This window comes from Myotis lucifugus, unplaced genomic scaffold, assembly GCF_000147115.1.
Source record: "Myotis lucifugus unplaced genomic scaffold, Myoluc2.0 scaffold_1, whole genome shotgun sequence".
NCBI lineage: Eukaryota > Metazoa > Chordata > Mammalia > Chiroptera > Vespertilionidae > Myotis > Myotis lucifugus.
This window is the reverse complement of record NW_005871049.1, coordinates 21,904,278-21,918,616: the sequence shown is the minus strand read 5'-3', so window position 1 is coordinate 21,918,616 and position 14,339 is coordinate 21,904,278. Positions and strand designations below refer to the sequence as shown.

General features: G+C 47.3%; 1 protein-coding gene across 1 annotated transcript in view; it reads left to right on the top strand.

The window, feature by feature from the left end:
* The first annotated feature begins 1,406 nt into the window (after nucleotides 1–1,406).
* The window catches only part of DCHS2 (dachsous cadherin-related 2), a 178,489-nt gene continuing 165,556 nt past the window's right edge, over nucleotides 1,407–14,339 (top strand). The window contains exon 1 of the mRNA XM_014456108.2: nucleotides 1,407–3,419. Within this exon, the coding sequence (XP_014311594.1) occupies nucleotides 1,407–3,419 (2,013 nt within the window). The remainder of the gene's footprint in view (nucleotides 3,420–14,339) is intronic.

The window sequence follows — 14,339 nt, the reverse complement described above, 5'->3', positions numbered from 1 at the left end:
AACTTGCGACGATGGCCATTTATTGGCATTTTTTCTGGGGCTCAGCCACAAACGACTTTGAAACTGGTATGGATAGTGGCTCTGCTTCCCGACTTCTTTGCTCAGAGGCGACTGGAGCGCTGGGAGGTGGCGGGCCCTCAGCCATCCTGTCTTTCAGCTCATAAATCAGCATCTGAAGTGTCATGATGGCGCTGAATATACAAAATGTGTTCGCCAGCCCAACCCATCGTCGTCATTCCTGGGGGCAGAGGGGAGTGGCAAGACGCTGTCGTGTCCCCGAGCAGTAACGCGGCATAGTAAAGCGTGGTTTACACCACGTGTGCCACAGATTTCTCAGGGTCTCTCGAAGGTTTTTTCAAGTTCCACCTTCCCTCCTTTACAGTTATCCTGGCCCCAGCTGTGCAGCGGCTCTTGACTCCATCTGTCCTTCCGCTGGGGACGAGTCTGTCTCCCCTGCCAAATGGAGAACACAAGTTTGGCTCCCCAAAGTGATTCTAACCCCCGCCCTCCCTGCTCAGTCTGAGCCAAGCGTCTGGCCTGCGGAAGGGGCCTGACAGTCCAGGGGATGGAGAGGGAGGGCACGGAGCGGCTGCCTCCCCCACCATCGGCACTTGGTACGCAGAGCCTGGGCAGATGCCCGCCTGCGCAGCCCCCGCCCGTCTGGCGCCCCAAATCTCCGGGTCCTTTCTCCTTTGCTCCCCTCTCCTCCGTCCCTGGCCCAGCTGCTAACGCGCCCTGCAGCAGCGGGGATTCGCAGGTCGGAATTTGCCCTCGCGTGCGCCGCGTCACACGCCGGGGAGGAGACCAGAGGGGAGGCGCCCGAGGCGGAATCGCCGAGGGCGCCCGGCGGTCCTCCGCGCCCCAGGACGCGGTGGGGAGCAGCCGCTCCCCTGCAGCCCACTGCGCTGCTGCCGGAGCCGCCGCTCCCTCCTTTATTTCCTCCCTTCCTCGCTCCGGCTTGGCGCCCCCACTCGGCCTCCCTGCCCTTACTCCACCCCCTTCTCCTGCCCGACCCCTCCTCTCTCTGTGTGTGCGCGCAATAGATAATTTCATCCTTTTTGGCAAAAGAAACATGCACCTGACTTTACCAGGGGGAAACGAGCGGCCAAGCAGAAGGAACAGGAGAGGCGGGGGAAAAGGTGAGATTCCTTTAAGGAAATCCCGGGGCCGAAGAGGTGGCCGCAGCGCCAGTGGCATCCAGCGCGCCCCCTCTGCGTGAGCTGCGAGCGGAGGACCTTCTCACCAGTTGCAGATGTAATCTCGGCAACTCCTGGGTCTGTCGGTTTGCTTGACAAACAAAGTCTTTTCTTCGTTGGCTCAGACCCTGAAGAGGCTCCTGGATTTTGCTGTCATCCCCCCACCAGCTGGCTGTTCCCCGGGAGCCTTCCCCAGGAGCTGGCGGAGCGATGAGCCCGTCTGCGCGGAGGATGGGCGAAGGGCGTCAGCGGCGCGGGGCTCCTGCCCGGAGGAGAGGGTCGCCCGGCCGGCGGCCAGGAGGCGGCGGGGGCGCCGGGGCGCAGCGCTTCCTGCTCGGGCTCTTCGTGCACGCGTGGATGTGGGCGGCCTCGGGCTCGTCTGCCCAGGTGTTCAACCTCAGCCTTTCCGTGGACGAGGGACTGCCTCCGGACACTCTAGTCGGCGACATTCGCGCCGGGCTGCCGGCTGCGCAGCAACAGGAGGTGGGCGGCTTCTTTCTGTCGGAGGATTCGGACGACTCCCCGCTGCTGGACGACTTCCACGTGCATCCGGACACGGGCATCATCCGTACGGCCAGGAGCCTGGACCGCGAGCGGCGGGACCACTACAGCTTCGTGGCCGCCACCCTACTGGGCGCCGTGGTGCAGGTGGAGATCCACGTCAACGATGTCAACGACCACTCGCCCCGCTTTCCCCGGGACTCGCTGCGGCTTGACGTCTCCGAGCTCAGCCCTCCAGGCACGGCTTTCCGCCTGCCAGGTGCCCATGACCCCGACGCGGGGCGGTTTAGCACCCAGGGCTACACTCTGGTGCAACCGCCCGACCTCTCCGAGGACCCCGCAGGACCCTTCTTCCAGTTGCGCTATGGGATCCCCGGGTCATCACCGTCGCCGCTGTCCTCGTCGCCCCTGGAGCCCCTAGACCTGGTGCTGCTGCGGCGCTTGGACCGAGAGGCGGCGGCTGCACACGAGCTGCAGATCGAGGCGTGGGACGGCGGCCGCCCTCGGCGCACGGGCCGCCTGCGCGTGGAGCTGCGCGTGCTGGATGAGAACGACAACCCCCCTGTCTTTGAGCAGGACGAGTACCGCGCCGCTGTGCGCGAGGATGCTCGGCCGGGCGCCGAGGTCTGTCGCGTGCGTGCCACGGACCGGGACCTGGGGCCCAACGGCCACGTGCGCTACAGCATCCGCTCCCGGCAGGCCCCCGGGGCGGGTGGCGGCGGCGGGCCATCGGGGGACGCCGCCTACTTCGCGGTGGACCAGCTGAGCGGCGTGGTGCGAGTGCAAAGGCCGCTGGATCGCGAGGCTCAGGCCTGGCACCAGCTGGTGGTCGAGGCCCGCGATGGAGGTGCCGAGCCCGAGGTAGCCACGGTGCGGGTGTCCATAGCCGTGCTGGACGTGAATGACAACCGGCCAGCCATCCACCTGCTGTTCCTCACCGAGGGGGGCGCAGCGCGAGTCTCTGAAGGTGCCCGGCCTGGCGACTACGTGGCTCGAGTGTCGGTGTCCGACGCGGATGGTGACCCGGAGAAGGAAGAGGAGGCGGCTGGGGGACCGGATCTGAGCCTTGGGGACAGGACCATCTCTCTGACCTTGGAGGGCGCCGAGGGGGCCTTCACGCTGAGGCCTGGCGGCTCGCCAGGGGTGTTTTTCCTTTGCGTCGAGGGACCCCTGGACAGGGAAAGCCGAGACCTGTATGATCTGCGACTGGTGGCCACAGATGCGGGGTCTCCGCCGCTGAGCACGGAGGAGACGCTGCTGCTCCGGATCGCCGACCTCAATGACCAGCCGCCCCTCTTCAGCCAAGAGCATTACCAGGCCTCCGTATCCGAGGCCGCGGCCCCTGGCACCGCCATCCTGTGGGTGAGCGCCTCCGACGCGGACGAGGCTGGCACCGGCCACGCCAAACTGCGTTATGAGCTGGTCCACCTCCCTGAGCGCTGCAGCCCAGAGGCTCAGCGGTCCAGGGCGGAGTGCGCACCATCCTTCACCATAGACCCCGAAACCGGCCTGATCAGCACTATCCGGAGTCTGGACCGGGAAGTCCAGGAGGCTGTAGAGCTGCGAGTGGTGGCCCAAGACCTGGGAGAGCCCCCGCTGTCTGCCACCTGCCTGGTGAGCATCACCGTGAATGATGTGAATGACAACGAGCCCATCTTCTGGAGGCAGGTGTACAACGCCACCCTGGTGGAGCACGCCCAGGTTGGACACTGCTTTCTGCAGGTGAGTGCCTCGGGCCTGTGGGTCAGAGGAGAAGGGATGGAGCGGCTGTGAGGCTGTCCAGGGAAGGAGAATTGTGATGGGGTGGTCCTACCCCAGGTTGATATCAGGGAACACGGGCTCTAGTTCCTCCTCTACAGTGAGATGCATGGGTGGCCACCTAACCGCTCCGCCAGGGGCTTGGACTGAATGAATGATCTCTAGGGTCCTTTCTGTTTCACATGATACTTGGATCTTGCTTTTGCTTGTGGAACCCCGGCTTCCTGAATGCCAGATATGTTTACCCAAATGGGCAGGAACCACCCATTCTCAAACAGTAGGTGCGTGTGGCAATGTCTCATAGTTTTGAGCATCATATGGGGCATCCTAGGGAAGTAAAGTGGCCCTCACAAATTAGGTTTTATTTTATTTTATTTTTCGGTTGACCCTCACCCAAAGATCAATGCCAGCCAGGGCACAATTAGTTTTTCAAACAAATACATGCCTTTAAACGCTGAAACTGTTTTTGAGTAACCCTTTCCAGAGACTTCCCACACTTTGTCCTACCTTCTTTAGAAGCCTGAAGAGGCTAGTTAAGGACATCGAGTGTGGGGGAGCACGGGACTTGGTTGGAATGTCTGTAAGGAGGATTCTCCGAAAGGTCGGGGGCCTCTGAGGGGACCTAGCCGAAGGCGGTAGCCCCTACCTTGACTTTTCCAAAGAAGTCTGATCCCCTGGGGTGTTTTACTAGAATCTCCATGTTTAGTCTTTAAAGATCTGACCTTATAGAAGCATATACTTTCTCAAGGATGCTTAACCTGCTAATTGTATCTAGAGCTTAATTTTAGTTCAATCTGTTATGACAATAAAAGCTAAAGGAGGCAGGCGAACAAGGCTACTTGGTTTCGATAGCCAAGTAGCGCCTTAGCCCTCTCTTTCATAGAAACGTGTATTGGAGCAATCTGTTCATCCGTCGCTCAGGGTCTGTGGGTCAGTCCCGGCAATCAAGCCATTTTTAACTGTTGTGGGCCAAGCTCCTCCAGTGATGCCTTTCAGGACTGTGAAGAGTAGTGAGGCTCACATCAACCTTTATAAGACAGGGCTCTTGTCCTGGCCATGGTTGCTCAGTGGTTAGAATGTCAGCCTGTGCCCCATAGGGTCCTGGATTTGATTCTTGGTCAAGGGCACTTATCTGGGTTGCAGGTTTGATCCCAGCCCTCTCATCGGAGCAAGTGCAGGAGGCAACCAATCGATGTCTCTCTCACATCTCTCTCTCTCCTTTTCTTCCTTCCTCCTCCCCTCCCTTCTAGTCTCTCTAAAAAGTCAATGGGAAAAATATTTTAGGGTGAGGATTAACAACAAAAAGGTGGGGCTCTCTAACCTTCTTTTTGGGGGTGTTGCCTTTTGGGGTTCTGATCCCTCCTTCACTCTTAGGATGTTGTGATATGTCCCCTTCTAGCACCACACCACTTATTGATTCCAATTTCCTATTTCTTGTCTGATGTGAAATAACAAGCCAGATTGCCAAGACTAGTTTATTTACTCCAAGAAAACTTGAGTAAATAAACAGAGCCGGAGAGGCTAACTAGTGAGCGAAGCTCTGAAGCTGTAGTTCACTCTCAGGCTCGGTTGTTTTAAGACCTCAAAGGCGTATTTCCTGGTTGAGGGGAAGAAGGGGCCGCCCTTTGGCTTTTATAAGTTACTAGAGGCCCAGTGCACGAAATTCATGGGGGGGGGGGTCACTCAGCCTGGCCTGCACTCTCTCGAAATCCGGGACCTTTCAGGGGATGTCTGACTTCTGGTTTAGGCCTGATCCTGTGGACATCCCTCTCACAATCTGGGAACGCGTCCTCCTAACTGCTCGCCTGCCTGCCTGATCACCCTTAACCGCTTGCCTGCCTGCCTGATTTTGCCCCTAAAACTCAAGCTTCTTCTTTCTTTATTTTTAATATTATATTTCTTCTTTATTTTTTATTTTAAAATTCAAGCTTCTTGAGAACATGAGGCACTTAACATTATTCCATATTCCTTACAGAGAGCTAAGCATGGTAAACACAGCAAATACTTAATATTTATAGGCTTCTATACAAACACCTTCCAACCAGGAATGTTTTAATAGGCAGTCTCCAAAAACTTGAACTGGAAAACCTCTAAGTAGAGTGCTCAGATTTCAGGCATCAGGTGCTATTAGCAGGATTTCTATACCAATTAAACTCTAATTCTGAGCTCTCAACAGTTTGGACAAACTGCCCTTCACTGTCTCCAAAGTTTCTTATTCGTCACTATCCCATTTTCCTCCACTTCAAACCAAGGTAACAAACGAAACCTTTAATTCTGATCTTCCTCGCCTCAAGGGAACAGCAAACCTCAATTCAAATAATTTCCCGCCAGAAGTCACATCCAGATACTGCCAGACTGAGGACTATAGGGCTGACTATGTACATGTGCAGTAACAGGCTCACGTTCTAGCTGCAGGCGCTCAGGCGTCCTCCACAATCCCACAATCCTCTGGTCGCACACTTGTGGTTTTTCTAGCTCCTCCTTAAGTGGTGTTTCCTTTAGTCGCCTTGCAACATCCAGGGCCTCTAGTGGGAGAGGATTTTTCTGTTCTTTGAGGTTGATAGCTGTTTACTATTTGGAATCAGTGAAGTTTCGGGAGTCCTGCCGCTGCCATGAACATGTTGGTCCCAAGCGCACTCATGAAACAACCACCCATTCAGTCCACGGCTGGTTCGCAATGAGAAAGGTACTGTGCTGAGCCCTTTTCCAATTGGATCTTCCTCTTCCTTCCCCAGCACACTCCAAACCTGCTCTGGGCCGACCACCCCAACCCCCGCAGACCCTTAAGACCTTCCCATTTCTTTGACTTTTCCCCATCAAACTCGCTCCCATTGCCTAGGGACACCCCTAACTGCTCCCTGGGGGGCAGGGCCAGCCTTGGCGAGGGGCCTGGTGTTCTGGTCTCTGGTGTTCTGGTCCTTTCAGCATTCAGGTAGCTAGCTTTATATATATATATATAGTTGTCTCCAATCACTTTTAGATAAGCGAGATGCTACTATATTCTAAATATGAGCTTTCATGACCGCTTCTAATTTTTTTTTTAATCCTTTGGATGATAATAACCTCCATCCTTTGCTCTGGCACAACTGGCAACTCTTTGAAAAGCAATGAATGCTTGCTGCTGCTGAAATGGACAAATCCACAAGTGTCAGTGAGTGACATAATGGAACATTATTCATCACTCAAGCAGGGTCTAATATGGTGCAGGTTTGCTGGTCCTTCTTCATCCAAGATAGGGCCAGGCCCGGGAGTGACTTAAATCAGGTTCACCAACGTCCCATTGTTCAGAGTTTAGCCACATGGCCTCAGGTGTGCTGCAAAGGAAGCTGAGAAATGGAGGGGAGCACATGGATGCCAGGGTATGCTGTTAGTTTTTGCCACGGATTTCTAAAAGTAAAGTCATAATAGGTGAGAGGTTGGACTAGAATTCTTCCATCTGGAAGACCTTAAGGATCTTGATATAAAACAGCACGACTTGGCTCCATTTGAAGGAAAATAAGTAGGGTGGGTTAATTGTGATTCCTTTGACTAGCACTTGTCTTTAGAGCTATTTCTAAAACTGTGAGGTGATTCTGCCATGAGGTGTGAGTTTATCCCATTGTTACGACTCGGTTCGTGGCAGATCCATTATGGTGAGCTGAACTTGGCTCAAGTGTAGGACTGCATCTCTAACTGCAAAAAACCTTTTCAAGGTCCCAGGTATTGCTGTAGGTACTATTAAATTGTGCTGATGAGACATGCCAGTGACCCAGCCCCACCAGATTGCAGAAACCCTCCTGTTTATGAGGCTCTCAGGTGGCCCCTCCACAGCAGCGATGTGAACTTTCTGTGTTCCATAAGCCCTCTCGCTGACTCTGTCCCCTAACTTCTGGATAAGTCTCAATGGAGTGTCTTCCATATACTTTTTTTTTTTCTTTAAAAAAAGTTTATATTAATTATATTAGTTTGAGGTATACAATATAGTGATTCAATATTATATTTAGTAACTGGAGGCCCGATGCACGAAGATTTGTGCAAGAATGGGCCTTCCTTCCCCTGGCTGCTGGCACTGCCTTTGCTCTGGCCCAGAGGCCCAGAGCGGCTGGGGTGGCGGGGAAGGCCTGCATCCCGCCCTGCCCCTGGCCACTGGGAGCCTGCGTATGCAAATTAACCCACCATCTTTGTTGGGTTAATTTGCATACTCACTCCTGATTGGCTGGTGGGTGTTGCGAAGGTACAGTCAATTTGCATCTCTCTTTTATTAGTGTAGATCATCTGTCACCATGCAAACTTAACTCAATATTATTCACTATATCTCCCTTTACCTTTTTCACCCATCCCCTATTTCTCTAGCAACCCATTCCCCTCCCTCTGGCAACCATCCCTTTGGTGTCTGTTTTTATTGTTTTGTTCTGTTTGTTCATTTATTTTCTTTATTCTGTTTAGATTCCACATATAAGTGGAACCAGGTGGCATTTATCTTTCTCTGTCTAACTTATTTCACTTATCATAATAACCTCCAGGTCTATCTATGTCTTCAAGAACGGCAAGATTTCATTCCTTTTTATTGCTGCATGACACTCCTTTATTTACATATACCCCATCTTCTTTATCCATTCATCTATTGAAGGACACTTAGGTTGCTTCCATATTTTGGCTGTTGTAAATAAGGCTGCAATGAACATAGGCTTTCTTTTTTACTCTCGAATTTTTTTATATCACTTTGTAAAAACGAACTCTTTGGATCTCATAGCCTCGCCTTTCTTCCAGGGCTTTATATAATTATATTATATCAATTCTTATAACTGTACCTTCTTTCTGTAGTGCTCTGCCAGTTTTCTCTTATTGACCTTATATAAGCTAGATTCTCCTTTGTCAGAATCAAAACAAAATGAGAAACAACTGGATGAGAAATTTGTTTTCTAGATTCACTGTAAGTCAGTGGTTCTCAACCTTCCTAAGGCCGCAACCCTTTAATACAGTTCCTCATGTTGTGGTGACCTCCAATTTCATTGTTACAAATTGAACATAATTAAAGCATAGTGATTAATCACAAAAACAATATGTAATTATATATGTGTTTTCCGATGGTCTTAGGTGACCCCGGGGAAGGGTCGTTCGACCCCCAAAGGGGTCGCGACCCACAGGTTGAGAACCGCTGCAAAGTGAATACTATGTCATCTAATAAAACACACCCTTGAACCTTCTCGGTGTTTGGTAGTTTATCCACATCACTTATCTGCTCTCAGTGCTGCCCATCCTCCTGAACCCTGGGGCTGGCTGAACCTTTTTATATTGTCACACCCAGATAGGAACTTTCCAAAGACTTTGGATGTGGAGCATACACTCAATGTGCCTCTCCCAACCTAGTATCTGGCTTGATAGATTCTCCTTTTCCTCAGATTACTATCAAAAAGACTAACTTCATTCTTCACCCAAACTAAATCCAATGGTTTGAACTGCACTTACAGACTTTATCGTGTAATCAGGTCTTAAAACAATATAAATCCAGCGTTGGTACCTGAATCACCCACACGCCAGAGCAAGATTATTCTCTCATGTCCCTCACATATCACCACTGTATTCATGCACTAATTCATTTATTTAATCAAACAACAGCATTTATTGAATAAACAGCATCCAATGGACAATATTTATTGAGTACCTATTACATGCCAGAAATTGGTCTTGGTGCTGGAGACTCAGCAGTGAGCACAGTGGGCAAGGTCTCTGTGCTAACAGAGTCTTGGTTCTTTCTCTCCTTCCTGCACTGTCAGTTCTTGTGGATGAATGGCATGTGCCCTGCCTCCACCTGCCTGTCACTTCTCACCCCCTCTTCTGACCTTCCCCCATTACTATACTAAATTCTGCCTCTCAAAAGGCACCTATGTTCTATTTCAAACCCAATGAACTTTTATTACTCATAACCTCCTCCATTCTCTCTAAAGTATGCTGGACTGTGGCTCACTTCCTCTCTCTTGAGTGTGTCTTCTTCACTGCCCTTATCACACTGCACTCTTTCTGGCTCTGTCCTGCCAATTCCCCCTTTTCCTCTTGTTCCCACTCCGTGTGGTAGGGGTATCGCCAATGGGGTCTGTCTTCCTCTCACTTCTTTCTGTACTTTCTTCTTATATATTTCCACAACTTCAACTTTTTTATTTTTTACATCTCCAGGGTCAACCTCCTTATAAACTCCAGATGAAACATTTCTCTACTTGGTATGTATCTCTACTTGGATGCTTTTTTGGCATCTTAAATCTAACATTTCCCCAGTGGAACAAACCCATTTCCCTTCTAGTATTTTTTTCTTTCTTTTATTTTCAACCTTCATTAATCAGCTCCTTTTGGAACTTTTCCTATCTTTGTGAATGTGTCCTTTCTATAGATGTGTTTACGCACTCGGTGGGTTCTGTGTGATGTATTTGCTGTTTGTTGGCGTGGTTATGTTTGCATTGTTGAGAATTACAAGGGTAAAGAGCGAGGTCATGTCTCATGTCAGTCAGCTGGATGAGAAGCGGGTCTTGAGATTCCAAACCATGGCTGTGGGAGAGATCACTTGGCTGTGCTTGTTCACTCTCATGGTCTGACGTTGAGGAGAGGTGTCTGGGCAATGGACCTTAAAAATAGAATCTACCATCTGGAAAGACAGGATAAATTGGAAGGCTTGATTCCCACTGTGCTTTATGGGCTGAAAAGGACTAAATTGTAACTTTTTTTCTGATTCATTATATCTTTGGGGGTTATTTTCTTTTTATTGATTCCCAAGCCTTTAGTAAAGTCTTTCTAAGTGTGTTTGCTTTGTCTCAGTTGTGCTGTGGACGTAAAAATGGAGAACCATGGTATGACTTAAGGGAAGAGTTATTAATTAGCTTTAGTCAAAGTGTCCAGGACCAACAGCCGCTTTCCTGAAATCTGAGTGGTGATGATAGCAAAGGATGCTGGTGGTTCTTAGGAACAGAGGTGCTCCTAGGGCCAACTTCAGAAGTAAGAGACTTTATTAAGGAAGATGTTTCCTAAAATCTTTGATTCCTCCTCAAATTTGACTACAGTAGAGTCCAAGTCCTACAGTGTTTCTGACATCTGTCACTTCATTTATACCCATGGAGGTCACCCTGGCTTTGTCCACCATCACTGTTGCATGTTGTTCCAGCTGGAGGGATTGTGGGCTTATCTCAGTCTCCTTCCACTAAATGTTTTATTGGTCAGTCTGGCTCCTTTCTTACTGGTTCTTTATGGCGCTATAGTTACTGACTTGTCTTCGTAAAACAGAGGTGTCTTAGTGCCTTGTGGGATTGCAATTTAATGATATTTGAGTCCCTTGTAATTTCTAGTCTCATTGTACTAGAAGATCCATTACTTTGTTGAATTATATTGAAGAGCTACATAGCAAACACAAATATCTTCTGGATTTACAACTAGTCAAGATTTTTACTGTTTCAGCTAACACATTATATATAATATATTAATTTTACTGTAAAGGTTATTTACTCAATATATTTTATCATTGGCCCTTTGGAAATTTATGGCCTGAATTGCATTGTGTATCCCATATTTTTGTCTCCATCAACTTACTACCAACATACTCTTACTGTTTAACTTACATACTAACAGACTTCCATAGTGTGCACCAGCTTTGACAGTCACATCATCATATTTCATGGGTATGATTGTCTTCTTCTGACTGCTTAAATGGACCGGACCCATCTGTATGTATGCACTGAGAGCACGTCAGGTTTCCACAGTAGTCATTTGTGCCTCTCCCCAGGATGTATCTAGACCAAGTGCCAACTGTTGTCTTCCCTGAATATCTGACTCTTTCTGGCTTTATACCTTAGTTCCAGCATCGCTTTGCTTTGATAAGCTGCTAGGCACTCAGGGTTCACTGTAGATTTATCTCTCAGATTTCATTTTGACATCCCACCCCTCCCTCCCCCCCGCCCCGCCCCCCAACACACAACTGCTACCCAAGACCCATCAGCTGGATTTACTTCCTTTCCCCTTTTCCCACTTGGGCAAGGTGATCAGATAATATATTTGGAAATGTAATAGGGAGGATATAACCTAGAATCTGTAGGATGTATCTCTAGCAACAGTCAATATGTAATTTACCGGTAATCTGTCTAATTCTTAGTTCTATAACTAAAGATGCCTGATATTGCATGGTAGAGTGTTCATAGCTTTAAAGATTAAAACTAGGCTGTATGCAGTGGTGAAAAATATAGACAGACTACAGGGCTAGAGTGCCTGGGTTTGAATCTCAGCTCCACTGCTTACTAGCTGTGTGATCTTGGGCACCGTGCCTCACTTTCCTCACGTGGAAAATATGGATAACAGTAGTGTCAGCCTGATAAAGTTTTTGTGTGGATAGTGAATTAATACATGTATGTTTATAACAATTCATGCTATACGTTATTAAATGTTAGTAAGACTTCTAGAAATGAGGAGGAAAACTATTTTGCCTGATATAGCAAAGACTGAGAGCTAATTGAAAATGACATTTTGAATAAAGATTATCTTGGATTTAAATATGGAAAAAGGAGCAGAAAATATTAAATTGCAGATGCATATGTTTATAACAATGAAAGCAGAAATCTGTTTTACTTACTTTGGATGCTTATAACATCTCCTTTGGGCTCACAGAATCCCAGCTGTCTTAGGACAGTTCAGATGACTTCTCAACAGTGATCCTCTCCCCGCTACCTCAACCCCCCAAAAAAAGTACTGTGAAGGTCTTTGAGAGCCTGGGCAATGTGATACAAGTTGTGGTGAAGGCAATGCGGTCATGAATCCTCTGGGGTGCACTTTAGGGCGCTAACCATCATACTTAGACTCGGCACCTGACCCCTCTCATGTGCGCAGGGTATGATTCTGGCCTATAGAGTGTCTTAGTGTCTTTTATTCTGTTTGCCAGTTCTTGCTCTTTAGAATCTTTAATTGAGACAACATGGAAAAAGACAGCACTGTAGTCAGAAAACCTTAGTTCCAATTCTGACTCCACCATTTATTGTCTCTGTTAACTTTTCTGGCCATAGTTCCTCATCCATGGACTGTGTGTTAGTAAGGGCTCTCCAGAGAAATAGAACCAATAAAATATCTGTTTATATATGTGTGTATATACACATATATATTATGGTGAGGAATTGACTGGAGTGATTTGATATATATATATATATATATATGAAATTTATGTTTATAACAAATAAATGCTATTTATAAATTATTAAAATAAAATATATATTATATAAATTTATTATAGCATATATTATATAAATTTATTATATATTATAAGAAGTTTAGAATAAATTATACTATAATAAATATACATCTTAATAAATATAATGTATAATGTGCTATTATTTTATTTACTACATATGTATTATATTATGTATTAAATATATATAATCTATTAAGAGGAATTGATTCATGTAATTATGGAGACTTAGAAATTTCAGGGATCTGCTCTGTGCAAGCTGGAGACCCAAGAAAGTCGATGGCATAATTTAGTCCAAGTCTAAAAGCCTGAGAACCAGTAGTCAGAGGGCAAGAGAAGACTGGTGTCCCAGCTCATGGCAGTGAATTCATCCTTCCTCCTCGTTTTTGTTTTCTTCAGGTCTTCAGTGGATTGGATAAGGCTCACACAAATTGGCGGCGTGGGGAGGGGAGTGGTGGTGGAGGGGAGAAGGAGGTAGCAACCACTTTATTTATGCTACCAATTCAAATGTTATCTCAGCCAAAAACACCTCACAGATGTACTAATGTTTAGCCAGCTACCGGACATCCCATGGCCCAGTGACATTGACACATAAAATTAACAACACATTATTGTAAGGATTTGAGGTAGCCTGTACTATGTAGTGGAAAGTAGCTGGTGTAGTAAGAGGTAAGGGACCCCAGAGATGGGAAAGATTCCTTTTGCAATGGATCAGGATGGAGGTTTCCCTAGATATGAACTTTCTAGGGGATGTATATATTTACATCTTGTCATGGATGCCTTCCACTGCACATCTTCCCCCCGCCCCCATAAAAATGTGTAAATTTTTAGGCATAGTCACCTTTAAAAGAGAATCACTCAGATGGATTTCTGAAAGTTATGATCAGTAACATTTCCTTTCTCTGAGGACTGCAATCTGACGATAAATTAATTTTATTAACACCTACACAACAGACTTCTACTAATGAGCCCCTCGCCTTCTAAATTATACATTGAAAGTGAGCAACTGTAGAAGTAATTTATACTTTCATGGACCATTAGGGAAATTATGCTAGATCATTTTTACAAATACCAGGTTAATTGCTTAAAATCTACTTAACATCTTTATTTAAAAGGGTTAGCTTTGTGGTGCAGGTAGATCAGGTGAACATCTTAACAAATCCAAATTTTAATTAAAAATCTGCTTAGGATTACATAGTCCAAGTGGGGATAGGATGAATTGAAATAATCATGGCATTTCTGGTTCCTGTTTTGAAGTAATGAGAGGAGTTTTGAAGACTCTGGAGGAGACAGCCCTTGATGGACTTGCAGTGTTTGACTAAAGAGTTTGACCTTAATATACAGATGATGCATTACAGAACTGTTCACTTGAAACTTATAGAATCTTATTAACCAATAGCATCCAATAAATTTAATAAAAACAAACAAACAAGAGTTTGGCCTTTGAGAGATATGGGAGGTTTTTGAGTAGAGGTTGACCTGTGTAAAATAAGGTTTTAGGAGGATTTGTCTTGAATTAATAGAAAGAAGTAAGTAGGGAAACCCTGTAGGAGAGTCCTAATAATACTGTTGTAATAATCTATATTTGGCGATGAGAGCCTGAACTAGGGAAATGGAAGTGAAGTATGATAAAAAGGATGGCCTCACTCTAGTTCCTTCTTTGTCCAACGAGGACTCCAGGATGCAGCAAATTG